Source organism: Amblyraja radiata, chromosome 17, assembly GCF_010909765.2.
Source record: "Amblyraja radiata isolate CabotCenter1 chromosome 17, sAmbRad1.1.pri, whole genome shotgun sequence".
Lineage (NCBI taxonomy): Eukaryota > Metazoa > Chordata > Chondrichthyes > Rajiformes > Rajidae > Amblyraja > Amblyraja radiata.
In genome coordinates, this window is record NC_045972.1 from 47,000,813 (window position 1) to 47,028,531 (window position 27,719).

The 27,719-nt window shown below is 45.1% G+C and overlaps 1 protein-coding gene across 1 annotated transcript in view; it reads left to right on the top strand.

Moving 5' to 3' along the window:
• The window catches only part of LOC116982924 (multidrug resistance-associated protein 9-like), a 119,608-nt gene that overhangs the window by 22,666 nt on the left and 69,223 nt on the right, over positions 1-27,719 (top strand). The window contains exons 4-13 of the mRNA XM_033036480.1: positions 312-459; positions 3,623-3,856; positions 7,168-7,341; positions 8,763-8,910; positions 11,617-11,765; positions 14,245-14,352; positions 15,528-15,815; positions 15,909-15,980; positions 17,908-18,032; positions 26,095-26,167. Of these exons, the coding sequence (XP_032892371.1) occupies positions 312-459; positions 3,623-3,856; positions 7,168-7,341; positions 8,763-8,910; positions 11,617-11,765; positions 14,245-14,352; positions 15,528-15,815; positions 15,909-15,980; positions 17,908-18,032; positions 26,095-26,167 (1,519 nt within the window). The remainder of the gene's footprint in view (positions 1-311; positions 460-3,622; positions 3,857-7,167; positions 7,342-8,762; positions 8,911-11,616; positions 11,766-14,244; positions 14,353-15,527; positions 15,816-15,908; positions 15,981-17,907; positions 18,033-26,094; positions 26,168-27,719) is intronic.

Genomic DNA, 27,719 nt, shown 5'->3' on the forward strand with positions numbered 1-27,719 from the left:
GATTCAGCGCCGCCATTCAATGTGATCATGGCTGATCATCCCCAATCAGTACCACGTTCCTGCCTTCACCCAACCTGCCCATGCCAGCCACGATGCCCCATCTGCACTTGTCCCACCTGACCCTGCTTGGCTCATATCCCGTTAAACCTTTCCGAGCCATGTGCCTGTCCAAATGTCTATTAAATGTTGTTTTATTACTATCATGGATCCACAACATTCCACACTACCTCGGGACACATGACAATAATAAACCTCAACCTAAAAACGAAATGAAAACGCGTTTTGACATCTTGTTACACGTTTTTTTGCAGGTTTATGCGTCTTTGGGAGAAAGAAGTGGAAAGGGTTGGCTATAAGAAAGCTTCCTTGGGAAGAGTCACTGTCCAGTTTCAGCGAACACGGCTTATTGTAACCCTACTGTGTACAATTGTCTCCATGACCTGTGCCTTTTTGGGACCGGTAAGTGGATATCAAACGGAAATTAACTTTTTTCGTTTTTTCTTTTAATAGACAATAGACAATAGGTGCAGGAGTAGGTCATTCGGCCCTTCGAGCCAGCACCGCCATTCAATGTGATCATGGCTGATCATCCACAATCAGTACCCCGTTCCTGCCTTCTCCCCATATCCCCTGACTCCGCTATCTTTAAGAGCTCTATCTAACTCTCTCTTGAAAGCATCCAGAGAATTGGCCTCCACCGCCTTCTGAGGCAGAGAATTCCACAGATTCACAACTCTCTGGGTGAAAAAGTTTTTCCTCAACTCCGCTCTAAATGGCTGACCCCTTATTCTTAAACTGTGGCCCTTGGTTCAGGACTCCCCCATCATTGGGAACATGTTTCCTGCCTCTAGCATGTCCAATCCCTTAATAATCTTATATGTTTCAATAAGATTCCCTCTCATCCTCTAAATTCCAGTGTATACAAGGCCAGTCGCTCCATTCTCTCAACATATGACTGTCCCGCCATCCCGGGAATTAACCTGGTGAACCTAAGCTGCACTCCCTCAATAGCAAGAATGTCCTTCCTCAAATTTGGAGACCAAAACTGCACACAATACTCCAGGTGTGGTCTCACTAGGCCACCTGTACAACTGCAAAAGCTCTTTGCTCCTATACTCAATTCCTCTTGTTATGAAGGCCATTTGCTTTTGTCACTGCCTGCTGTACCTGCATGCTTACTTTCAGTGACTGATGAACAAGGACCCCCAGATCCCGTTGTACTTCCCCTTTTACCAACTTGACAACATTCAGATAATAATCTGCCTTCCTGTTTTTGCCACCAAAGTGGATAACCTCACATTTATCAAATATCCTTAGATACCAAGAGCCTTAAACTCATCACAAAGTACTAACAGACCTTCAATTCTATTCAGATAGAGACACAAGGAACTGCAGATGCCCAAAAAACAAAGTGTCAGAGGAACCGAAAGGGTCAGGCAACATCCTTCCGGTGTCAGAGGTCATAAGGTCATAAGGGACAGGAGTAGAATTAGGCCATTCAGCCCATTAAGTCTATTCCGCCATTCAATCATGGCTGATCTATCTCTCCCTCCTAACCCCATTCTCCTGCCTTCTCCCCATAACCCCTGACACCCGTACTAATCAAGAATCTATCTATCTCTTCCTTAAAAATATCCACTGACTTGTGGCCTCCACAGCCTTCTGCGGCAAAGAATTCCACAGATTCACCACACTCTGACTTCAGAAATGTCTCCTCATCTCCTTCTTAAAAGAATGTGCTTTAATTCGGAGGCTATAACATCTAGTCCTAGACTCTCCCACTAGTGGAAACATCCTCTCCACATCCACAGGTTTTGAGCCCAGCTGCTCCATTCTCTCAGCATATGACAGTCCCACCATCCCGGGAATTAACCTTGTAAGCCTACGCTGCACTCCCTCAAAAGCAAGAATGTCCTTCCTCAAATTAGGGGACCAAAACTGCACACATACTCCAGGTGTGGTCTCACTAGGCCCCTGTACAACTACAGGAAGACCTCTTTGCTCCTATACTCAACTCCTCTTGTTATAAAGGCCAACATGCCATTCGCTTCCTTCACTGTCTGCTGTACCTGCATGCTGTTACCCTTTCAAAACTTATGTTATTGTTTTACGATTGCCATTTGTCCTTTGACAACAGAGAACAGAATCTGACTAAAGTAGGCTGAAGTGTCTGGTACTCATGTTCCGTTTCAACTTTCTTTAAAGCAAGGACTTTTATAACACATGAAGAAGACCTTAAACATGTTCAAGCACTCTACCTGTCCCTATCCCTTGCTGTCTTCTTGAAGCTTTGCAATTCATAGACAATGGATAATAGACAACAGGTGCAGGAGTAGGCCATTCGGCCCTTCGAGCCAGCACCACCATTCAATGTGATCATGGCTGATCATCCCCAATCAGTACCCCGTTCCTGCCTTCTCCCCATATCCCCTGACTCCGCTATTTTTATCTTTGACTCCATCTGTCCATTTCCCCCATAGATGCTGGCTGACCTGCTGAGTTCCTCCAGTACTCTGTGTTTAACTTATATTAATCTCTCCCTTTGAACATCATTCCTGGAGACACGAGAATAAGAAGAAAAAGCTCCCACTTTATCTCACCACGTTGGACAGGCTAGTTGCAGATACCGTTGAGATGCAAGGACCTGCCACCTGACACACCATGTTCCTGTCTCAGCTTTAATTTTCCTCTCCCAACCTTTAGAATTTACTTTAGGCTTTAGAGGTACAGAAACAGGCCCTTCGGCCCACCAGGTGCTCGCTGGCCAGTGATCACCCCGTACACTAGCACTCTCCTATACACACACGGGGCAATTTACAATTTACAATTTTACACAAGCCAATTAACCTACAAACCCGCACGTCTTTGGAGTGTGGGAGAAAACCGGAGCACCCGGAGAAAACCCATGCGGTCACAGGGAGAACGTACAAACTCTGCACAGACCGGTAGTCAGGATTGAACCAGAGTCTGTGACTCTGTGAGGCAGCAACTCTACCCGCCCTTGTTATAGTACATGTATAAAGCAGAGAGGACCCATTCAAATCTTTCACCTTGACACGCACAAAGACAGCTCCAGGTAGGTATCCTGCACCCAGTCTGAAGAAGGGTCTCGACCCGAAACGTCACCCATTCCTTTTCTCCAGAGATGCTGCCTGTCCCACTTAAGAAGAAATGTTCCCAATGTTGGGCGAGTCCAGAACCAGGGGCCACACAGTCTTAGAATAAAGGGGAGGTCATTTAAGACTGAGGCGAGGAAAAACTTTTTCACCCAGAGAGTTGTGAATTTATGAAATTCCCTGCCACAGAGGGCAGTGGAGGCCAAGTCACTGGATGGATTTAAGAGAGAGTTAGATAGAGCTCTAGGGGCTAGTGAAGTCAAGGGATATGGGGAGAAGGCAGGCACGCGTTATTGATAGGGGACGATCAGCCATGATCACAATGACTGGCGGTGCTGGCTCGAAGGGCCGAATGGCCTCCTCCTGCACCTAATTTCTATGTTTCTATGTCCCTATCCCTGAGTTACTCCGGCATTTTGTGTCTATCTTCGATTTAAACCAGCGTCTGCAGTTCCTTCCTACACAGGAACCCCTTATAACCACGGCTTCTGTTTCTGAATTCCCAGGGAATCTTGATCAATGCCATACTGCGACACGTTGAAGAGAAGTCAGAAAACCTTGTATATGGGATCGGCCTTTGCTTTGGACTAATCACGACGGAGTTACTAAAAATCGTGTTCTTCGCAGCAATTTGGTCCATCAACTACCAGACTGGTATCCGATTAAAAGGAGCTGTCACTACATCAGCATTTATTAAGCTGCTGCATCTTAAACATTTGAACAACACATCCATTGGTGAGGTATGTGTAAGATGGTGGTGGTTGGCTCTCTTAACTTTCTGCGCTAAATGTCAAAGGAGTGAGAGGCCTAGATCAATCCCGATATTATTCCCGATGTTGGGGAAGTCCAGAACAAGGGGTCACAGTTTAAGGATAAGGGGGAAGTCTTTGAGGACCGAGATGAGAAAAACAATTTCCATCCAAATACACGTATACAATACCAGTCGTACTCCTCCCCTCCACTGGGGCTATGGACTGAATCACCAGACTGATTCCTGGGATGTCAGGACTTTCATATGAAGAAAGACTGGATAGACTCGGCTTGTACTCGCTAGAATTTAGGAGATTGAGGGGGGATCTTATAGAAACTTACAAAATTCTTAAGGGGTTGGGCAGGCTAGATGCAGGAAGATTGTTCCCGATGTTGGGGAAGTCCAGGACAAGGGGTCACAGTTTAAGGATAAAGGGGAAATCCTTTAGGACCGAGATGAGAAAAAAAATTTTCACCCAGAGAGTGGTGAGTCTCTGGAACTCTCTGCCACAGATGGTAGTTGAGGCCAGTTCATTGGCTATATTTAAGAGGGAGTTAGATGTGGCCCTTGTGGCTAAAGGTATCAGGGGGTATGGAGAGAAGGCAGGTACAGGATACTGAGTTGGATGATCAGCCATGATCATATTGAATGGCGGTGCAGGCTCGAAGGGCCGAATGGCCTACTCCTGCACCTATTTTCTATGTTTCTATGTTTCTATGTTTCTATGTAACTCTGTGACTCTGTGCATGGGGGCAGGCTGACAGTACATGTCCCCCTGAATGTTCCTTGTCTCCTTTCACTGGACAGGTATCAACTCCCTGCAGCGTGAGTCCCTGTAACATGCACCACCAAAACTGAAAACTGTTCATTGAAGTTGAGTTTAGTCACATGTACTGGGGTACAGGGGAAAGCTTTCGTTGCGTGCTAGGCACAGCAGAAAGACTATACATGATTAGTCTTTTTCTCTTTTTTTCTCTTTTTCCCCCTTTTTTCCTTTTTTTCCTCTTTTTTTCTTTTTCTTTTTTTCTCTTTTTCTCTTTTTTCTCTTTTTTTTTTACAGTGTCCTGATACTGTGAATGGTAAAGAAAATAACGTGAAACACGTTTAGTGCAAGATAAATCCAGTAAAGACCGATCAAGGATAGTCCGAGGGTCACCAATGAGGTAGATTGTAGTTCAGCGCTGCTCTCTGGTTGTTGGTAGGATGGTTCAGTTGCCTGATAACAGCTGGGAAGAAACTGCCCCTGAATCTGGAGGTGTGCGTTTTCACACTTCTGTACCTCTTGCCTGATGGGAGAGGGGAGAGGGGAAAAGTGGCCAGTGTGCGACTCGTCCTTTGAAGACCCCCGATACTATCTTTAACCGGACTTCACCTTACACTAAACGTTATTCCCTTTCACATGTAACTCTACTCTGCAGACGGCTCGATTGTAATCATGTCTTGTCTTTCCGCTGACTGGTTAGCGCGCAGCAATAGCTTTTCACTTTTCATACTTACTTGAAATGGTGGCTCAAAACACTTGGATGTAAATATTTATTTTCCTTTTGGCCCCTCACTCAGTCAAATCGGTTGCATTCTTTCCAACTTGTCACCAACTTGTCCAACCTGACCTTGATGCGATTAAAGGTAGACAAAAATGCTGGAGAAACTCAGCGGGTGAGGCAGCATCTATGGAGCGAAGGAATAGGTGACGTTTCGGGTCGAGACCCTTCTTCGGACTGATGAAGGAATAGGTGACGTTTCGGGTCGAGACCCGAAAGGGTCTCGACCCGAAACGTCACCTATTCCTTCGCTCCATAGATGCTGCCTCACCCGCTGAGTTTCTCCAGCATTTTTGTGTCTACCCTCGATTTTTCCAGCATCTGCAGTTCCTTCTTAAACATGTATTTGTATGTAATGTGTTTTTATGTAATGTTGTCCCTTGTCTGGACCTTGAGTCCGAAGTAAAGTTTATTTTTATTAGTATTATTATTATTATTATTATTATTATTATTATTATTATTATTATTATTATTATTATTATTATTATTATTATTATTATTATTATTATTATTATTATTATTATTATTAAAAGAGTTGTGCCTTCTAGGATTTGTTTCTAAATGTATATTTATCATGTAATTTAAAAAAAAGCTACCATTGCAATTATAAAGGTAGAATATGGACCCTTAATGAATCTATTTGGGACCAGAGGACTCAAAACCCCCTCACAAACAGTAACCAACTGTGCCAAAGGATTAAACTGGTACTGTCCACTGGTAATGGAGGCACAAGGAACTGCAGGTGTTGAAATCTCGAGTAAAGTACAGAATGCTGGAGTAACTCAGCGGGCCAGGCAACGTCACTGGAGAACAAGGATTGGTGCCATTTTGGGTCGGGATCCTTCTTCAGACTTGATTGGAATAGAGGGGGGGGGGGGGGGTGGAGAGAGGTGAAGGTGGAGGTGGGACAAAGCCTGGCAAGTGATAGGTGGATACAGGCGAGAGGTTGGGGGGGGGGGGGGGGATGTTGATTTGCACATGGGTGGACAAAGGAGACAAAAGGTAAGGAGGGGGAGGAATGAAGTGTATAGCCAGAGGGAAGAGCATGGTAGGAGAAGGGGAATTTTAAAATATTCTGACATTAAATACTGAGCTGTATGAATTCAGTCTTTAAAAAAATTATTTGAAATGAATGAAATAAGAGACTCACACCAACCTGGACACGCACTCATTTCACCCCTGCCATCGGGAAGAATGTACAGCAGCCTGAAAACTGTAACATCCGGGTTCAGGAACAGCTTCTTCCCTATAACCATTAGGCCATCACCACAACCTCATAAGCTCTGAACTACGATAGACTATTGTTGTTATTATTGCACTATAATTTTTTGTGTGTGTTTGTGTGTGCATATATATGTGTGTATGTGTAATATGGACACAAAAAGCTGGAGTAACTCAGCGGGACAAGCAGCATCTCTGGAGAGAAGGAATGGGTGACGTTTCTGGTCGAGACCCTTTCTTCAGTCTCGACCCAAAACGTCAGCCATTCCTTCTCTCCAGAGATGCTGCTTGTCCCGCTGAGTTACTCCAGCATTCTGTGTTTACCTTCGATTTAAACCAGCATCTGCAGTTCTTTCCTACACATCCTATGTGTGTGCATACATATGAACTTTTTTCTCGTTTATTATATGTGTACAGTGCACTATGTTGATATATTGTGTTGTGCTGCTGCAAGTAAGAATATCATTGTTCTATCTGGGACACATGACAATAAAACACTCTAGACTCTTGATCTAACACATTTTATTTTGCTTCACAGGTGCTGAACTTGTTATCAAATGATGGCCAACGAATATTTGAAGCAGCCTTGTTATGTCCCCTCTTGTTTGGCATTCCAGTGTTGCTCATCAGCTGTACAGTATATAGTTATTATTTACTTGGACCAACATCATTATTTGGAATTGTTGTTTATGCTTTGTTTATACCCATTCAGGTATTTCATTTAAGTAATACGTTTAGTCAATCATTTCATTATAAATTGTTTAATCACCATCAATTTTCTATGTTTTTAATATAAACCACATCGTTTTAATTTCCAAGTCAAATATGTAAAAAAAACATGCAGATGCCGAAAATCTGAAATAAAATCAGAAAGTCCTGGAAACACTCTACAGGTCAGGCAGCATCTGTGGAAAGAGAATATTAGCGGTAAGGAGGGGTTTGGACAAAGTCAGGTTGTTTTCTCTGGAGTGTTGGAGGGGGAAGGATCCAGAACCGGGGGCCACAGTTTAAGAATAAGGGGTAAGCCATTTAGAACGGAGACGAGGAAACACTTTTTCACACAGAGAGTGGTGAGTCTGTGCAATTCTCTGCCTCAGAGGGCGGTGGAGGCAGGTTCTCTGGATGCTTTCAGGAGAGAGCTTAATAGGGCTCTTAAAGATAGTGGAGTCAGGGGATATGGGGAGAAGGCAGGAACGGGGTACTGATTGTGGATGATCAGCCATGATCACATTGAACGGCGATGCTGGCTGGAAGGGCCAAATGGCCTACTCCTGCACCTATTGTCTATTGTCCATTGTCTATTGAAGGGAGATCTGATTAAAGGATATAAAATTATGAGAGGCAAGGATAGGGTAGGAAGTCAGAACCTTTCTATTAAACCACCCCTCCCCCACCAACCCCCCACCCCCCACCCCCGCCCCTGTATCCATCTATTACTTGCCACAGTTTGTCCTGCCTCTCCCCTTTACCAGCTGTCTTCTCTCCTCCCTTACAAGCAGTCTGGAGAAGGGTTTTGATCTGAAACGTCGCCCAACCATGTTCTCCACAGATGCTGCCTGACCCGCTGAATTACTCCAGCACTCTGTGAAACGTCACCTAACCATGTTCTCCAAAGATGCTGCCTGACCCGCTGAGTTACTCCAGCACTTTGTGACATTGTTAGTTGACTTTTGTTAGATTTTTTTTTTTAATGATATCGCACGGAAACAGGCCCTTCGGCGCCGACCAGCAATCCCCGTACAGTAGGACTATCCTACACACACTAGGGATAATTTACAAATTTACCCAAGCCAGTTAACCTGCAAACCTGCACGTCTTTGTAGAGTGGGAGGAAACCGGAGGAGCCGGGGAAAACCTACGCAGGTCACGGGGAGAACGTGCAAACTCCTTACAGACAGCACCCGTAGTCAGGATCGAACCCGGGTCTCTGGCGCTGTAAGGCAGCAACTCTACCGCTGCAACACTGTGCCGCCCCTGTCTAACATTGTCTGGAATTTATTTTTGTTGCATTTCATAAACTCATAAATGATACGAGCAGAATCAGGCCATAAAGTCTATTCCGGCATTCACTCATGGCCGATCTTTGCCCTGTTCAAGGAAGTATCGCAAATGTGCTTTTTTTATTGGTTTCAGATGTTACTGGCACAATTAGTGATGAGATTTCGGAGTAAAGCCATCACACAGACAGATACTCGCGTGCGACTGATGAACGAAGTGCTGACGCATATTAAACTTATTAAAATGTATGCATGGGAAAAATCATTTGGTCGTTCTGTTAAAGGTAAGGTGAATAAAACAATCTTGACACAAGATTGACATGAACTTCTTATAAACACAACACTGTGGACGGCTCGACTGTAATCCTGTATTGTCTTTCCGCTGACTAGTTAGCACGCAACAAAAAGCTTTTCACTGTACCTCGGTACACGTGACAATAAGCCAAACTGAAACTGAAACTGAAACTGAAAAGCAAGGAACTGCAGAAGCTGGAATCTTGCGTAGAAAAGAGGCAGCGTGGCGCAGTGGTAGAGTTGCTGCCTCACAGCACCAGAGACCCCAGTTCGATCCTGACCTCGGGTGCTGTCTGTGTGGAGTTTGCACGTTCTCCTTGTGACCCCATGGTTTTTCTCTGGGTGTTTCGGTTTCCTCCCGCCTCTCAAAGACGTGCGGGTTTGTAGGTTAATTGGCCCCTCCGTAGTTGCCCCCTAGTATGCAGGGAGAGTATGAAAAAGTGGGATAACATAGAACTAGTATATGTACAGGTCAGCATAGACTTGGTGGGCTGAAGGGTCTGTTTCTATGCTGCAAACTATGCTACACAAAACGCTGGAGTAACTCAGCGGGTCAGGCAGCATCTTTGGAGAACATGGATAGGTGATTTTTCTGAAGAAGGGTCCCAACCCAAAATGTCGCCTATCCATGTCCTCCAGAGATGCTGCCTGAACCGCTGAGTTAATCCAGCACTTTAAGTTCTACGTATAAATACGACATGCTCGACATAAGAAGCCATTTTGAAGCCCTCGTTCTCCGTTGAAGTCTTTGTGCACACTGGAAAAGTTTGTTGTATGTTGTACTTGAAGTACTTGAAGTAACAGAGGGCATGAGTCAAGAGAATGTAAATGAAATTATTACTTTCAGCAGCAATGGAAATGCAATCTACACAGTTAATATATAATAAACAAAATAACTCAAAATAACCACAATATGAATGCAAAAAAAATCCATAGTCCTTAATGCAAACAAAGATAGGAACATAGAAACATAGAAAATAGGTGCAGGAGTAGGCCATTCGGCCCTTCGAGCCTGCACCGCCATTCAATATGATCATGGCTGATCATCCAACTCAGTATCCTGTACCTGCCTTCTCTCCATACCCCCTGATACCTTTAGCCACAAGGGCCACATCTAATTCCCTCTTAAATATTGTGGCCTGATAGTGTAGTGTAGTGTAGGAAGGAACTGCAGATGCTGGTTTAAACCGAAGGTAGATACAAAATGCTGGAGTAACTCAGCGGGACAGGCTGCTTCTTTTCTTCTTGCGAATGAAACATAAACCAAAGGAACAGTTAGATCTCAAGCCGGGTGTTGAGCAGCGAGGTTGTTGTCTCTGTTGGCGTCAATGTCTGCCAGGCCCTGACACAGCTCCATGTGGTGGGTGGTAGAGCGGGCACCCAGAGATGACATGGTTGGCTGTCTGTTGTTCTGTTCCGCATTCACAGGCTGGGCTCTGGCGGAGGGAGCCCCCATCTCCACACGCTGGCATTGAAACGCTGTTGCCTGTCCCTGTAGTAACTCAGCGGGACAGGCAACACCTCTGGATAGAAGGAATGGGTGACGTTTCGGGTCGAGACCCTTCTTCAACCATTCCTTCTATCCAGAGATTCTGCCTGTCCCGCTGAGTTACTCCAGCATTTTGTGTTTATCCATAGAAATTCATGGTTGAGGTGGGTGTTGTGCATGCTCAAGAGCCTGATGGCTGTGGGGAAGATGTTAGTCTTGAACCTGTTGTTGTTTCTTTAAACACTGTGGTTTAAACCATGCCTTTAAAGCTGCATTCATTTACCAGAAAAGGTTTTTCATATCAAGCACATTTTAACCAATCTTTGGTATAAACCAGCATTTGCACTTCCTTGTTAGTGTATTTTAAACAACATGAATCTTAAGTACCTTCCATTACTTTAAACTTGGTGTGAAGGGCGCCACAGTGGCGCAGCGGTAAAGTTGCTACCTCACAGCGCCAGAGACCCGGGTTCGATCCTCACTACGGGTGTTGTCTGTACGGAGTTTGTGCGCTCTCCCCGTGACCTGCGTGGGTTTTCTCTGGGTGCTCCGGTTTCCTCCCACACTCCAAAGACGTGCGGGTTTGTAGATTAATTGGTTTGGGTAAATTGTAAATTGTCCCGTGTGTGTGTGTGTGTGTGTGTGTGTGTGTGTGTGTGTGTGTGTGTGTGTGTGTGTGTGTGTGTGTGTGTGTGTGTGTGTGTGTGTGTGATTGTGTGTGATTGTGTGTGTGTGTGTGTGTGTGTGTGTGTGTGTGTGTGTGTGTGTGTGTGTGTGTGTGTGTGTGTGTGTGTGTGTGTGTGAGTGCGTGTGTACGTGCGTGTGTGTGCGTGTGTGTGCGTGTGTGTGTGTGTGTGTGTGTGTGTGTGTGTGTGTGTGTGTGTGTGTGTGTGTGTGTGTGTGCGTGTGTGTGTGTGCGTGTGTGTGCGTGTGTGTGTGTGCGTGTGTGTGTGTGTGTGTGTGTGTGTATGGTGATTGTGTGTGTGTGTGTGTGTGTGTGTGTGTGTGTGTGTGTGTGTGTGTGTGTGTGTGTGTGTGTGTGTGTGTGTGTGTGTGTGGGTGATTGTGTGTGTGTGTGTGTGTGTGTGTGTGTGTGTGTGTGCGTGTGTGTGTGTGTGTGTGTGTGGGATGTTGCTAGTGTGCGGGGATCGCTGGGCTTCACGGACTCTAGATCAGGATAATTTACATTCTTCATTTTCCAATACAGATGTGAGGAAAAAGGAAACAAATATATTTCGAAAAGCTGGATATGTACAGAGTGTAAATAATTCCCTGGCACCGACGGTCCCAGCATTTGCCACAGTCGTCACCTTTGTTGTACACACACTGTTGGGTCAAGAGCTGACTGCATCCACGGTAAGGAAAGATGGAATGTGGCAACAAACCTATGATGAGCGTTTGTCGGCTCTGGGCTTGAACTCTCTGGAGTCTAGAAGAATAAGGGGGGGACCTCAAGGAAACGTACAGAATAGTGAAAGGCCTGGATAGAGTGGACACGGAGAAGATGTTTCCACTAGTGGGAGAGTCTAGGTCATAGCCTCAGAATTAAAGGACGTTCTTTTAGGAAGGAGATGTGGAGACATTTATTTACTCAGAGGGTGGTGAATCTGTGGAATTCATTGCCACACACGACTGTGGAGGCCAAGTTAGTGGATATTTTTAAGGCAGAGATAGATTGATTCTTGATTAGTATGGGTGTCAGGGGTTATGGGGTGAAGGCAGGGGAATGGGGTTAGGAGGGAGAGGTAGATCAGCCTTGATTGAATGGTAGAGTAGACTCGATGGGCTGAATGGCCTGATTCAAATGGCCCTCACACCTATGACCTTATGACCATATGGATATTGATTTCTCTCACTTCAAGTAAGGGCGGCACGGTGGCGCAGCAGTAGAGCTACTGCCTTGCAGCGCCAGAGACCCGGGTTCAATCCTGACTACGGGCGCTGTCTGTATGGAGATTGTACGTTCTCCCCGTGACCGCATGGGTTTTCACCGAGATCTTCGGTTTCCTCCCACACTCCAAAGACGTACAGGTTTGTAGGTTAATTGGCTTTGTAAATGTAAAATTGTCCCTAGAGTGTGTAGGATAGTGTTGATGTACGGGGATCGCTGGTCGTTGCCAACTCGGTGGGTCGAAGGGCCTGTTTCTGCTCTGTATCTCTAAACTAAACTAAACTGAAGTGACCCTTACATCCCCTCTCGCTCCGTCCCTCCCCCGCCCTAGTCGTCCTACTTGCTTCACTGCCATCCTGCTTAATCTCACTGTGTGCATTCACTCGCTATCACCTGCTCCACAGCCAACAATGGACCATTGTGGGCTCCACCTTTCCTTGTTCGTCTGGCTGGCTTTGATTTGTCCTTTTGCATACTTTTCATTCATTTGTTCTTTGTACCTTTTCATTTGAATTTGAATTTGAATTCCTTTATTGTCATTCAGTCCTTTCGGTCTGAACGAACTGTCGTTGCCTGCAGCCATACATATAATAATAAATAACAAAAACACACAATAAACACAAATTAACATCCACCACAGTGAGTTCACCAGGTACCTCCTCACTGTGATGGAGGCAAAAGTCTTAATGTCTCTGTCTCTTCCCTCCTTGTTCTCCCTCTGCGTTGAGGCGATCCAAGTTTCCGTTGTTGTGACCCCGCCGGGTGAAGGTAAGTCAGTCCCGTGCGTCAACCGTGCTCCGCGAACAGGCCGGTTCAAGCTCCGCGGCCCGGGGTGGTCGAAGCTGGCGAAGATTCCGCCCTCCAGTCCAGCGGACGCAGCTGTTGTTGCGGGAGCTCCGGAAAAACAGGTCACCAACCTGTGACCTGCGAGCTCCCGACGATGTACAAGTTGAACAAGTTAGGGCTTTATTCTTTGGAGCGCAGAAGGTTAAGGGGGGACTTGATAGAGGTCTTTAAAATGATGAGAGGGATAGACAGAGTTGACGTGGATAAGCTTTTCCCACTGAGAGTAGGGAAGATTCAAACAAGGGGACATGACTTGAGAATTAAGGGACAGAAGTTTAGGGGTAACATGAGGGGGAACTTCTTTACTCAGAGAGTGGTAGCTGTGTGGAATGAGCTTCCAGTGAAGGTGGTGGAGGCAGGTTCGTTTTTATCATTTAAAAATAAATTGGATAGTTATATGGACGGGAAAGGAATGGAAGGTTATGGTCTGAGCGCAGGTATATGGGACTAGGGGAGAATACGTGTTCGGCACGGACAAGAAGGGTCGAGATGGCCTGTTTCCGTGCTGTAATTGTTATATGGTTATATGGTTATATGGATGTCGTCCACTGGGCCCGTGGCCGAGCCCCGAATTCAGGTCGCTGCCACCGGAACGCTGCCACAGCCCGAAGTCGGCCAGCCTCGCGCTGGTAAGTCCTGGCTGACTCTGCCTCTGGAGCCTCGAGGTCAGTCGCAGTTGGAGGCCACCAGCACCGCCATTAGGACTCAGCACAGACGGAGGCAGAGAGGGGGGATACGACAAGAACAAGTCGCATTTCCCCGAAGGAAGAGACCAAAACCATGTTTCACCCCCCCCCCCCACATACACACAACTTAATAAACTAAAATTTAACGAAAACAGGACAAAAAAACAAAACAAAAAAAGAAAAAACAGACGGACTGCAGGCGAGCCGCAGCTGTCAGGCAGCGCTGCTAGAGTCAGTCTGAGGAAGGGTCTCGACCCGAAACGTCACCTTTTCCTTTCCTCCAGAGATGCTGCTTGACCCGCTGAGTTACTCTAGCTTTTTGTGTCTACCTTTGGTATAAACCGGCATCTGCAGTTCCTTCCTGGCTGTGAATTGATCCCACTAATTCCTTTAATTCCTCTCATCATTCTAGGCATTCACTGTGATTGCAGTCTTCATGATCATGAGATTCACATTGGGTACTGCGCCCTATTCAGTTAAAGGGTTTGCAGAGGCCAGAGTTTCTTTGAGAAGATTAAAGGTAAAAGAAAATATTTTTGATAATTTTACACCTCAGTTTAAAAAAAAATGTACAAAAGTTGTTTTGAAATGGGCGAATAAATAATTCAAAAATTCCTATTAATATTTAGTTTAGTTTAGTTTAGTTCAGTTTAACTAAGCTTGGTCTATTGTCACGTGTACTAAGGTACATAGAAACATAGAAAATAGGTGCAGGAGTAGGCCATTCGGCCCTTCGAGCCTGCACCGCCATTCAATATGATCATGGCTGATCATCCAACTCAGTATCCTGTACCTGCCTTCTCTCCATACCCCCTGATCCCTTTAGCCACAAGGGCCACATCTAACTCCCTCTTAAATATAGCCAATGAACTGGCCTCAACTACCTTCTGTGGCAGAGAGTTCCAGAGACTCACCACTCTCTGCGTGAAAATTTGTTTTCTCATCTCGGTCCTAAAGGATTTCCCCTTTATCCTTAAACTGTGACCCCTTGTCCTGGACTTCCCCAACATCGGGAACAATCTTCCTGCATCTAGCCTGTCTAACCCCCTAAGAATTTTGTAAGTTTCTATAAGATCCCCCCTCAATATTCTAAATTCTAGCGAGTACAAGCCTAGTCTATCCAGTCTTTCTTCATATGAAAGTCCTGACATCCCAGGAATCAGTCTGGTGAACCTTCTCTGTATTCCCTCTAAGGCAAGAATGTCTTTCCTCAGATTTGGAGACCAAAACTGTACACAATACTCCAGGTGCGGTCTCACCAATACCCTGTACAACTGCAGTATACCTTGATTCCACTAGCCCCTAGAGCTCTATCTAACTCTCTCTTAAATCCATCCAGTGATTTGACCTCCACTGCCCTCTGTGGCAGGGAATTCTACAAAATTGAAAAGTGAAAAGCTTTTTTGTTGCGTGCTGTCCAGTCAACAGAAAGACAGATGCACGATTTACAATCGAGCCGTCCACAGCACACAGATACGTGATAGAGGGAATAACGTTTAGTGCAAGATAAAGTCCAGTAAAGTCCGATTAAAGATAGCCTGAGGGTCTTCACAGAGGTAGATAGTAGCTTAGGACTGCTCGCTGGTTGTGGTAGGATGGTTCAGTTGCCTGATAACAGCTGTGAAGAAACTGTCCCTGAATCTGGTTTGCACGTTGCATTTGCATTTGCATTTAATAACTTCTTTTGTTTATTAGAAAATTTTGATAATGGAAAACCCTGAAGTCTATGTGAAATCTCTGCAAGATTCGCCTTTTGCAGTGGTGTTGGAAAATGCATCGCTCTCATGGAGCAGTGCAAATGGGGATGAAGGAGCACCAAATCCTGGCGACGGGGTCTCAAACAGAAAAGATGCCTTTGACACCGACAAAACACGCCAGGCCAATATTAATGGGCAGGTGGGTGAGACGACCCCTGAAACTGCATCAGAGGAAGATGGCAGTGCCTCAACGACTCTTTGCAACCTCACCCTCAACTTGGAAAAGGTACGCACTGCTTTCCCATCAGCTGTCAAAGAAGAGATTGAAATTTATCTTGTTTTCAAGTGTCAACTATATAACTTATGGTGGCTTTTTCAGGGAATGCTTTTGGGAATTTGTGGAAATGTAGGAAGTGGAAAGAGTTCTTTACTATCTGCTCTGCTTGGACAGGTATGGACATTTTACTGTTTGATAACAAAACTAGTTCCATCTGCGGACTGTTGACATATGATTCATAAAGATAGTGGAGTCAGGGGATATGGGGATGAGGCAGGAACGGGATACTGATTGGGGATGATCAGCCATGATCACATTGAATGGCGGTGCTGGCACGAAGGGCCGAATGGCCTACTCCTGCACCTATTGTCTATTGTCTATTGAAAGAATGGAATGACTGGGCTTAAATTCTTAAGGGTTTGGACAGGCTAGATGCAGGAAAAATGTTCCCGATGTTGGGGGGAGTCTAGAACCAGGGGTCACAGTTTAAGAATAAGGGGTAGGCCATTTAGATGAGGAAATTTTTTTTCACCCAGAAAGTTGTGAATCTGTGGAATTCTCTGCCACAGAAGGTAGTGGGGGCCAATTCACTGGATGTTTTCAAGAGAGAGTTAGATATAGCTCTTCGGGCTAACGGAATCAAGATATATGGGGAGAAAGCAGGAACTGGGTACTGATTTTGGATGATCAGCCATGATCATGTTGAATGGCGGTGCTGGCTTGAAGGGCCGAATGGCCTACTCCATCACCTATTTTCTATGTTTCTATGTTACATATGTTTAGGTTTATGTTTATTCCTGTCACGTGTGTCAAGGTACAATGAAAAGTGTTGTTTTGATTTGCTATACAAGCAGATCAGGTATAATGTACATAAATACAATTAAGTCAAACTCAAGTATGTTAGATAGAGCAAGGGGGAAGATACAGAGTGCCAAATATAGTTTGCAGCATTGTAGAGTATCATGTAGTCAGACAGCATGGAAACAGGCCCTTCAGCCCTGCTTGCCCATGCTGAACAACACTAGTCCCACCTGCCCGCGTTTGGTCCAAATCCATGCATCAGTTCCAGAGCCAAAGTCCAATGTCCACAATGGGGTAGATAGAGGTGAATGGGACAGTACCCTAGCTTATGGAATTAACCGTTCAGAAGCCTGATAACACAGGGGAAGAAGCTGTTTCTGAGTGTGTCAAATTAAGTCACATTTATTTATATAGAACATTTAAAAAACAACTCTCGTTGGCCAAAGTGCTTTACATTTGTTATAAGAATAGTATAAACAAACAAACTACATACATATATACATATAGCCCTCGCTCAGTGGACGTCTGGAAAGGCTTGGGAGTATAGATACGTTTTTAGTCTTGACTTAAAGGAGTCGATGGAGAGGGCAGTTCTGATGGGAAGGGCCTCTAGTGTATAGGAGGTGGATGTGAAAGTGCCATAATGTGGGACTAGTCTCAATGGGTGATCGATTGGTGGTCGGCATGGACTCCGTGGGCCACAGGGCCTGTTTCCACCCTGTATTTCCAAAAAATTCCCCATAAATAACAAAAAAGGCTGATGGATAGATTTATTACGACTGTCGCTGCAGAAATTTGGGAGGAAAATATGTCGTTCTGACTGCACACTATGTTGGCCAGATAAATGTACGTGCTTATGACTGTGTAATTAGATATAATCCCATATTGCAAAATTGCATCGTGTGGATTGAAAGATACAACATGGAAGCAGGCCATTTGGCCCACCGACTCCATGCCGACCATCGATCACCTGTTCACACTCGTTCTATGTTATCCCACTCTTTTTATCCACTCCCCTACACACTAGGGGAAACTTTACAATTAACCTACAAACTCGCATGGAGAAAACCCACGCAGTCACATGAGAGAACGTGCAAACTCCACACGGGCCGCACCCGAGGTCGGGATCGAACCCGGGTCTCTGGCGCTGCGCAAAAATCTCCCGATTAACTTCAGGAAAATGTTTGATTTTCCCATCAAATCATAACTGGATTAATCACTGAAGATTTAGGCAGGAAGTTGACATTAGGATGTTGCAGAGGCAGGGATCAAGTTTCATCATTTATTTTCCTCGTTGCAGATGAATCTGCATAGTGGGACGGTCGCTGTTAATGAATCGCTGGCCTTTGTATCCCAGCAAGCTTGGATATTTCATGGGACAATCAGGGAAAACATATTATTTGGAAGGACGTTAGATAATGAAAGGTAAGTGTGTTGATCTTCAATCGATTTAATTTCGTTCAGTTCAGTTCAGTTTGGTTCAGTTCGGAGATCGTTTGCTCGTGTGTCAGACGATGTCGCTCGCTGTTTGCTCCTGTCGTCGCCCAACATGTTGACAGAATTGTCGCCCGACGCATCACAGAGTGCGTCGTTTCCAGGGATCGCCACGAGGAGGCTGTCCTTCGGAGATACAGCGGGGAAACAGGTCCTTCGGCCCACCGAGTCCATGCTGACCAGCTATCACCCCTCTACACTATTTCTATCTTACACACTGGGGACAATTTACAAAAGCCAATTAACCTACAAACCCGCAAGTCTTTGCAGTGTGGGAGGAAACTGGAGCACTCGGAGGAAACCCATAGGGTCACAGGGAGAACGTACAGACAGCACCCATAGTCAGGAACAAACTCAGGTGTCTGGAGCTGTAAGGCAGCAGCTCTACCGCTGTGCCACCATGCCACGCTAATACCTTTCACCCTAATATCGATCTTTTAAAATATTTCATATTTTTAATATTTTTGATTTATATCTTATATTTTCTGAGACACTAATATTTTACTAGATATTTAATAACTTCAATATTTTACATTCAAGTCTTAGTTTATTAATAATATATATATTTTTTGTAAGATTTTGTAAGATCCTCTTCATAACAAGCGAATTTCAGTATAGGAGTAAAGAGGTTCTTCTGCAGTTGTATAGGGCTCTGGTGAGGCCACATCTGGAGTATTGTGTACAGTTTTGGTCTCCTAATTTGAAAAGACCATTCTTGTGATTGAGGTAGTGCAGCGTAGGTTCACGAGATTGATCCCTGGGATGGCGGGACTGTCGTATGAGGAAAAATTGAAAAGACTGGGCTTGTATTCACTGGAGTTTAGAAGGATGAGGGGATTCTTATAGAAACATATTAAATTATAAAAGGACTGGACAAGCTAGATGCAGGAAAAATGTTCCCAATGTTGGGCGAGTCCAGAATCAGGGGCCACACAGTCTTAGAATAAAGGGGAGGCCATTTAAGACTGAGGTGAGAAAAAACGTTTTCACCCAGAGAGTTGTGAATTTATGGAATTCCCTGCCACAGAGGGCAGTGGAGGCCAAGTCACTGGATGGATTTAAGAGAGAGTTAGATAGAGCTCTAGGGGCTAGTGGAGTCAAGGGATATGGGGAGAAGGCAGGCACGGGTTATTGATTGGGGACGATCAGCCATGATCGCAATGAATGGCGGTGCTGCCTTGAAGGGCCAAATGGCCTCCTCCTGCACCTATTTTCTATTTTTCTATTTTATATAATATAAACATATGCGATAATAAGGTAACATGTGGGGTCCACACATCTACACCTGTACCTTTGAATACCCATCTCTACTGTGCAAATATTAAATTATCTTATATCTTACATTAATATTAAACGATATTTAATATCATTAGATATTTCTTTGTCATCAGGCAGTTTTCTACTAGTTGCTAGCAAATTTGCAGTTCAGGCAACATGGATGTGGTGAGCAGGCCAAATAATTATTCAAATCTCAGCCTTTTATTTCACAACCAAATACCATGCTGTGAACAGATGCATTAGTACAGAATGACACAGAGGCAACATAATGGAAAAAGCAATCAATTCCAAGAGGAATTGTAAATGGGAAAGTGGAACAGATCATCTGAGTCAAATAATGAGCAAAAGCATTAAATATTGAGAGGCAAGGAGAATAAGCAGCTGAGAAGCATCAAAGCTCTTCAAAAGCACCCGCACTTGGGCACAGACTTGGGTGCAAACAGCCACAAAGGCAGAAACGCACAAGAAAGAAATATAGAACTAGTGCAGATGTGCAGATATAGAACTAGTGCAGATGTGCAGATACAGAACTAGTGCAGATGTGTAGATATGGAACTAGTGCAGATGTGTAGATACAGAACTAGTGCAGATGTGTAGATATAGAACTAGTGCAGATGTGCAGATATAGAACTAGTGCAGATGTGCAGATACAGAACTAGTGCAGATGTGTAGATATAGAACTAGTGCAGATGTGCAGATATAGAACTAGTGCAGATGTGCAGATACAGAACTAGTGCAGATGTGCAGATACAGAACTAGTGCAGATGTGTAGATATAGAACTAGTGCAGATGTGTAGATATAGAACTAGTGCAGATATGGAACTAGTGCAGATGTGCAGATACAGAACTAGTGCAGATGTGTAGATACAGAACTAGTGCAGATGTGTAGATATAGAACTAGTGCAGATGTGTAGATATAGAACTAGTGCAGATGTGCAGATATAGAACTAGTGCAGATGTGCAGATATGGAACTAGTGCAGATGTGCAGATATGGAACTAGTGCAGATGTGCAGATACAGAACTAGTGCAGATGTGTAGATATAGAACTAGTGCAGATGTGTAGATATAGAACTAGTGCAGATGTGTAGATATAGAACTAGTGCAGATGTGCAGATATAGAACTAGTGCAGATGTGCAGATATGGAACTAGTGCAGATGTGCAGATACAGAACTAGTGCAGATGTGTAGATATAGAACTAGTGCAGATATGGAACTAGTGCAGATGTGCATATATGGAACTAGTGCAGATGTGCAGATACAGAACTAGTGCAGATGTGTATATATGGAACTAGTGCAGATGTGCAGATACAGAACTAGTGCAGATGTGTAGATATAGAACTAGTACAGATGTGTAGATATAGAACTAGTGCAGATGTGCAGATATAGAACTAGTGCAGAGGTGCAGATAGGGAACTAGTGCAGATGTGCAGATATGGAACTAGTGCAGATGTGCAGATACAGAACTAGTGCAGATGTGCAGATATAGAACTAGTGCAGATGTGTAGATATAGAACTAGTGCAGATGTGTAGATATAGAACTAGTGCAGATGTGCAGATATAGAACTAGTGCAGATGTGCAGATATGGAACTAGTGCAGATGTGCAGATATGGAACTAGTGCAGATGTGCAGATACAGAACTAGTGCAGATGTGCAGATACAGAACTAGTGCAGATGTGTAGATATAGAACTAGTGCAGATATGGAACTAGTGCAGATGTGCAGATATGGAACTAGTGCAGATGTGCAGATACAGAACTAGTGCAGATGTGTAGATACAGAACTAGTGCAGATGTGCAGATACAGAACTAGTGCAGATGTGCAGATACAGAACTAGTGCAGATGTGCAGATACAGAACTAGTGCAGATGTGCAGATACAGAACTAGTGCAGATGTGCAGATACAGAACTAGTGCAGATGTGCAGATACAGAACTAGTGCAATGGAAAACAGAAAATCGAGGCAGATTGGTATTAATGAAATAGTAGACTTTATGAACGGTGTCACAGGGGCAGTCACGGTGGCGCAGCGGTAGAGTTGCTGCCTAACAGCACTTGCAGCGCTGGTGACCCGGGTTAGATCCCGACCAGTGTGCTGTCTGTGCGGAGTTTGCACGTTCTCCCTGTGATCGTGTGGGTTTTCTCCGAGATCTTCGGTTTCCTCCCACACTCCAAAGACGTACAGGTTTGTAGGTTAATTGACTTGGTATAAATGTAAAAATTGTCCCTAGTGTGTGTAGGACGGTGTTAATGTGCGGGGATTGCTGGTCGGAGCGGAGACGGTGGGCCGAAGGGCCTGGTTCCGCTTTGTATCTGTAAACTAAACTAAACTGAGAACTACGTTGATGCATAAAGATAAACAGAGTATTGATTACAGCTTAACTGAGCAACTTACAGCCTAACGATATGAACATTGAATTCTCTAAGTTTAGGTAACAAACCTACAACCAACCCACTCCACCTTGTCACGGCTCCATGCCGACCAGCGGTCCCCCATTCACTAATTCTATCCTACACAATAGGGTCAGTTGACAGAAGCCAATTAACCTTTAAACCCACACATATTTGGAGTGTGGGAGGAAACTGGAGCACCCGGAGAAAACCCACGCAAGTCACAGGGAGAACGCACAAACTCCACACAGACAGCACCCGTAGTTGGGATCGAACCCAGGTCTCTGGCGCTGTGAGGCAGCAACTCTACCGCTGTGCCACTGCTGTTGCCAGGATTCGAGGATCTGAGCTACAGGGAGAGGTCGGGTCGGCTCGGACCTTATTCCTTGGAGCGCAGGTTGGAATGTACTCGTTTTACGTTCTACAATCAGGTTATCAGATTATCGGGATATCGAGCTGTCATTGCCTCTGCTTTCTCTTGCAGTTGGATATTCCGACTATATTTCACTGACAGGAAGACTAATGAAATGCAGAAAGAAACAAGTTTGAGTTTAGACTGAGCAAGCTGTCAGTTCTACTTAAAGTTCAAGTCGGCTGAAAAAAATGGTTCAGTAACTCCACATGTCAAAGCTATTCTCTTGCTTCAGGTGATAAATTAACTCCTCAAAACTGAAATCATGAAACTGTATTCTGCAGGGAGATTGAAATGAGAAATGTAATTATGGAGCAGTCCGTACATTAAACCACATTGGTGTATGTCTGTAGGCCCAGTGGCTACTGAACTGTGAGCATCATGTTGCATCCTTAATGACATGAAACCCCTCATCCCTGTACTTCCATTATTTATATATTCTTTCATAATAGAAATGTTCCACGACTCATCTCCATTGTAAATTAAACATGGTCAATCCAAATGGTTTCACTTTATCTAACACTCCAGCAATTGACTTCAATGGCATGTCGGTGGCACAGTGGCTCAGCTGGTAGAGTTGCTGCCTCACAGTGCAAGAGACGCAGGTTCGATCCTGACCACAGGTGCTGTCTGCGTGGAGTTTGCACGTTCTCCCTGTGACTGGGCGGGCTTCTTCCGGGTGCTCCGGTTTCCTCCCGCATCCCAAAGACGTATGTTAATTGGCCCTCTGGTAAATTGCCCCCGAGTGTGCACTTTAGCCTTTAGAATGGAAACGAGGGGGTGTTTCTAGCCAGAGGATGGTGAATGTGTGGAACATACGGTGGAGGCCAAGTCACAGGGGGAAATATGCAAACTCCACACAGACAGCAACCGAGATCAGGATTGAACCAGGGTCTCTGGCGTCGTGAGGCAGCAGCTCTACCCGCTGCGCCACTGAGCTGGCCTTTGATCAGATGCTCTGTAAATGATTCATTGGTAATTTAGACACATGTCCTAATGTGAAATTCATTTTTCTGCACAGTGCAGCACAAGGATCACTATATACACAAGCATATGGCCACAAAATGCTGGAGTAACTCAGCAGGACAGGTAGCATCTCTGGATAGAAGGAATGGGTGATGTTTCGGGTTGAGACCTTCTTCAGACTGACTGAAGACTGAAGAAGGGTCTCTCCAGAGATGCTGCCTGTCCCGCTGAGTTACTCCAGCAATTTGTGTCTATCTTTGGTGTAAACCAGCATCTGCAGTTCCTTCCTACGCTCTGTGGGAATTCTCTGCATCAGAGGGCGGTGGAGGCCGGTTCTCTGGATATTTTGAAGAGAGAGCTAGATAGGGCTCTTAACGATAGCGGAGCCAGCGGATATGGGGAGTTTAGTGTGTATGGGAGTGGATGGGAATGTGGGATAACATAGAACTAGTGTTAACGGGTGATCGATGGTCGGCATGGACTCGGTGGATGGAAGGGTCTGTTGGCACGGTGTATCTTGAAACTAAACTAAATTCAACTGAAAAATCATGCATAAAATGAATGTGAACGGTACTTTAGATAGAGATTTCAGCACCGGGCATTAGGTGCAGCTGGAGTAAGATTGGATTGAAAAAGTGAAGAGGAGTTAAGAAGAAGTGAACTACACTAGCAGCTCTCCAATGATTTAGGTGCTTGGATCATTTGTCAATCTCAGATCCCAGTCAAAATTCAAATCCTGGCCTTGGTGAGAGAATCAAACGCTTCCGGAGTCAAGGGTCGAGAGTGTTTAATTGTCATTCACCAAGGCAATGGAACAGTGAAATTCCCACCTGCAGGCCTGGAAGCACAATACATACAGATAATACATCAGAAATTCAATAAATTAATAACCCCATTAGTCTGGACGGCACAGTAGCACAGCGGTAGAGCTGCAACCTCACAGCGCCAGTATCCTGGGTTCGATCCTGACTCCAGGTGCTGGCTGTACGGAGTTTGCACGTTCTCCCTGTTGACTTGCGTGAGCTTTCTCCGGGTGGCTCCGGTTTCCCTCCTATGTCCCAAAGACGTGTGGGTTTGTAAGTTAATGGGCCCTTTGTAAATTGTCCCCAATGTGCGGGGAGTGGATCTGAAAGTGGGATAACATAGAACTAGTGTGAACGGGTGATCAATGGTCGGCGTGGATTCGGTGGATGGAAGGGTCTGTCTCCATGCTGTGTCTCTAAACTCAACTAAATCCCATTGAAAAACAATAGTTTCGTCAGTACTCGGTGAGCAAAAACATGAATGAGATCGACACAAGAAACTGGAGTAACTCAGCGGGACAGGCAGCATCTCTGGAGAGAAGGAATGGGTGGTGTTTCGGGTTGAGAGCCATCAGCAGCTCGAGTAAGAAGGAAATAGGAATTAGGAAGAAGTGAGCAATGCTAATAGGTTTCCCAATGGTTTAGGTGCAAACTGTGGGGAGAGTGAAACGGAAGAACGAAAGAGATACAAAACGTTCAGAAAATTTGCTACTTGGGCTAAAGAATATAAAAGTACTACTTTGGCGGCCTCAAGAACGCCAACTGAGGTTTTAAACAAATTTTGATTCGAAAATTCACTTTTCAGTAAACACGTGCTCTCGACACGTCCGGCCACATCAGCGGTCAGCGCTGAACTGGCGCGCCAAAGCAAAACCGCGCGAAAACAAGCAGCCCCTCCCAAGTCACGTGACTGCGACTGCGACTTCGGAACGCCGGGTTCGACGCCTGCGTGCACCAGCAGGCGCCGCTACACTACGACGCTTTAAATAAAGTTACATAAGTTTAAATGAGTGGACAAGCCAGTCATGAATCTAAATGGAATTTTCCATGTCAGGTTTGCATTAGCCCATTATCTGATTATGGAAAACCAAAATGAGGTTATATCATGTTGTGTGTAGGTTAACAAGATGCATTAACGTTTATGTAACACACTTTGTTCCCTCACAAAGCACTTCACCGATAACAAGGTCCTTCTAAAACGAGTTCATTGAATTCAAAGCAGCTGGTTTGTGCATAGCGGTGAATAAAACCATCAAACAACCAGTGAACGCGTGTTTGAGGTTGAAGGGTGACTATTGTTTGGCACATCAAGAACAATCCCCCTATTTAAGTCTAAACTATGCCTTAGTTTAACTTGCTACCCTACAAACGTAAGCAGAGTACACAGCTTTAATCCAACTGCCTACATTTATGTAGCAAATAAACATAAAAACTCAGCGGTAGAGTTGCTGCCTCACAGCGCCGGTGCCCCGGGTTCAATCCAGACTACGGGTGCTGTCGGTACAGAGTTTGTACCTTCTCCCCGTGACCATGTGGGTTTTCTCCGAGATCTTTGATTTCCTCCCGCACTCGAGAGATGAACAGGTTTGTAGGTTAACAAAACAAAGTGCTGGAGAAACTCAGCGGGTGCAGCAGCATCTATACAGCACCGGAGACCCGGGTTCGATCCAGACTACAGGCGCTGTCTGTACGGAGTTTGTATGTTCTTCCCGTGACCCGCGTGGGTTTTCTCCGGGTGCTCCGGTTCCTTCCCACACTCCAAAGACGTGCGGGTTTGTAGGTCAATTGGCTTTGGTAAAATTGTAAATTGCCCCTAGTGTGTGTAGGATAGGGTTAGTGTGCGGGGATCGCTGGACAACACAGGCTGGGCCTGTTTCCACCCTGTACCTCTCAAGTATAAAGGTGATGATGGCAGTCTCGGAGAGTTTTGAGCATGGCTTTGTGAGTTTGTGTTATTAGAGTTGTGGAGTGATACAGTGTGGAAACAGGCCCTTCGGCCCAACTTGCCCTATCTACACTAGTCCCACCTGCCTGCGTTTGGCCGTGGAGGGGAGAGGAGGGAGGAGGGAGGGAGGGGGGGATCTCACTGCGAGTTAAGAGGGTGGAACAATGTTGACTGATGATTCCTCTCCTTTATGAATGGCCAGGTACAAGAAGGTGATTGAAATCTGCTGTCTGGGACAAGACCTGGCCGCGCTGCCCTTTGGAGACACAACTGAAGTAAGAAGCTTTCAGAGAGACCTGGAGTTGTACGGCATAGAAACAGGCTCGTCAGCCAAGCCCATCCATGCCGACTGCGATGCCCATCTATGCCAATTCCTCCATTTCTCTGCCTTTCACACAGAGGGTGGTGGGTGTATGGAACAAGCTGCCAGAGGAGGTAGTTGAGGCTGGGATTATATCAATGTTTAAGAACCAGTTGGACAGGTACATGGATAGGACAGGTTTGGAGGGATATGGACCAAGCGCAGGCAAGTATAACTGGGACATGTTGACTAGTCTGGGCAAGTTGGGCCGAAGGGCCTGTTTCCACGCTGTATCACTCTATGACTCCATGCTCCTCTCCTGTCCAAGTAACCCAGAGTCAAGTATAGTTCATTGTCATTTGCCCCAAAACGGAAATAAATAATTCTTACTTGCAGTACCTGTCCAAATGTCTTGAGTTTCAGTTTGAGTATAGTTTATTGGCACATGTAAGTGAAAGCTTTCACAAGTTCACAAGTTATTGGGGTAAAATTAGGCCATTCGGCCCATCGAGTCCGCAGCCCCATTCAACCATGCCTGATCTCTGCCTCCTAATCCCATTTTCCTGCCCTCTCCCCATAACTCTTGACACCCGATCTAATCAAGAATTTGTCTATCCCTGCCTTAAAAATATCCACTGACTTGGCCTTTTGTTTATTAAGTTTTATTAAATATAGTATCGACCTCTACCGCCTCCTCTGGCGGTTATACCATAGATCCACCAGTGTGAAAACCCTGCCTCTCAGATCTCCGATAGTTTTCTCCCTTCTCACCTCAAACCTGCATCCTCTAGTTTTAGACTCTCCCACAGTTGGAAAAAGTTTTAATACATTATTGCACAATTCAATTAAGATTTTTTCCTCTTTGTGTTTCAACCAATGGTATCAGTAGCCCACATGTATACATAAAATTGCATGTGGTTAGATCATATTTTACCAGTGATTGATTGAATTGATTGAACGGCACAGTGTGGAAACAGCTTTTCGGCCTACTGAGTCTATGTCGGCCATTGATCACCCCTTCACACGAGGTCTGTGTTATCCTAATTTGGTGTCCACTCCCGACACACTAAGGGCAATTTACAAAGGCCAATTAAGATACAAACCCTTATTATCTTGGGATGTGGGTGAGGATGTTTCCAGTTTGGGACCAGAGTGCACAGCCTCAGAATAAAAGGACGTGCCTTTAGAATGGAGATGTGGAGGAGTTTCTAGCCAGAGGGTGGTGAATCTGTGGAACTTACCGTGGAGGCCAAGTCACAGGGGGAAATGGGCAAACTCCACACAGACAGCACCCGAGGTCAGAATTGAACCAGTGCCACTGTGCTGGCCTTTGATTAGATGCTCCGTAATGAGTAAAAATGGTTCATAGGTACTTTATTAGTCACAATAGACAATAGACAATAGGTGCAGCAGTAGGCCATTCGGCCCTTCGAGCCAGCACCGCAATTCAATGTGATCATGGCTGATCATCCCCAATCAGTACCCCCGTTCCTGCCTTCTCCCCATATCCCCTGACTCCGCTATTT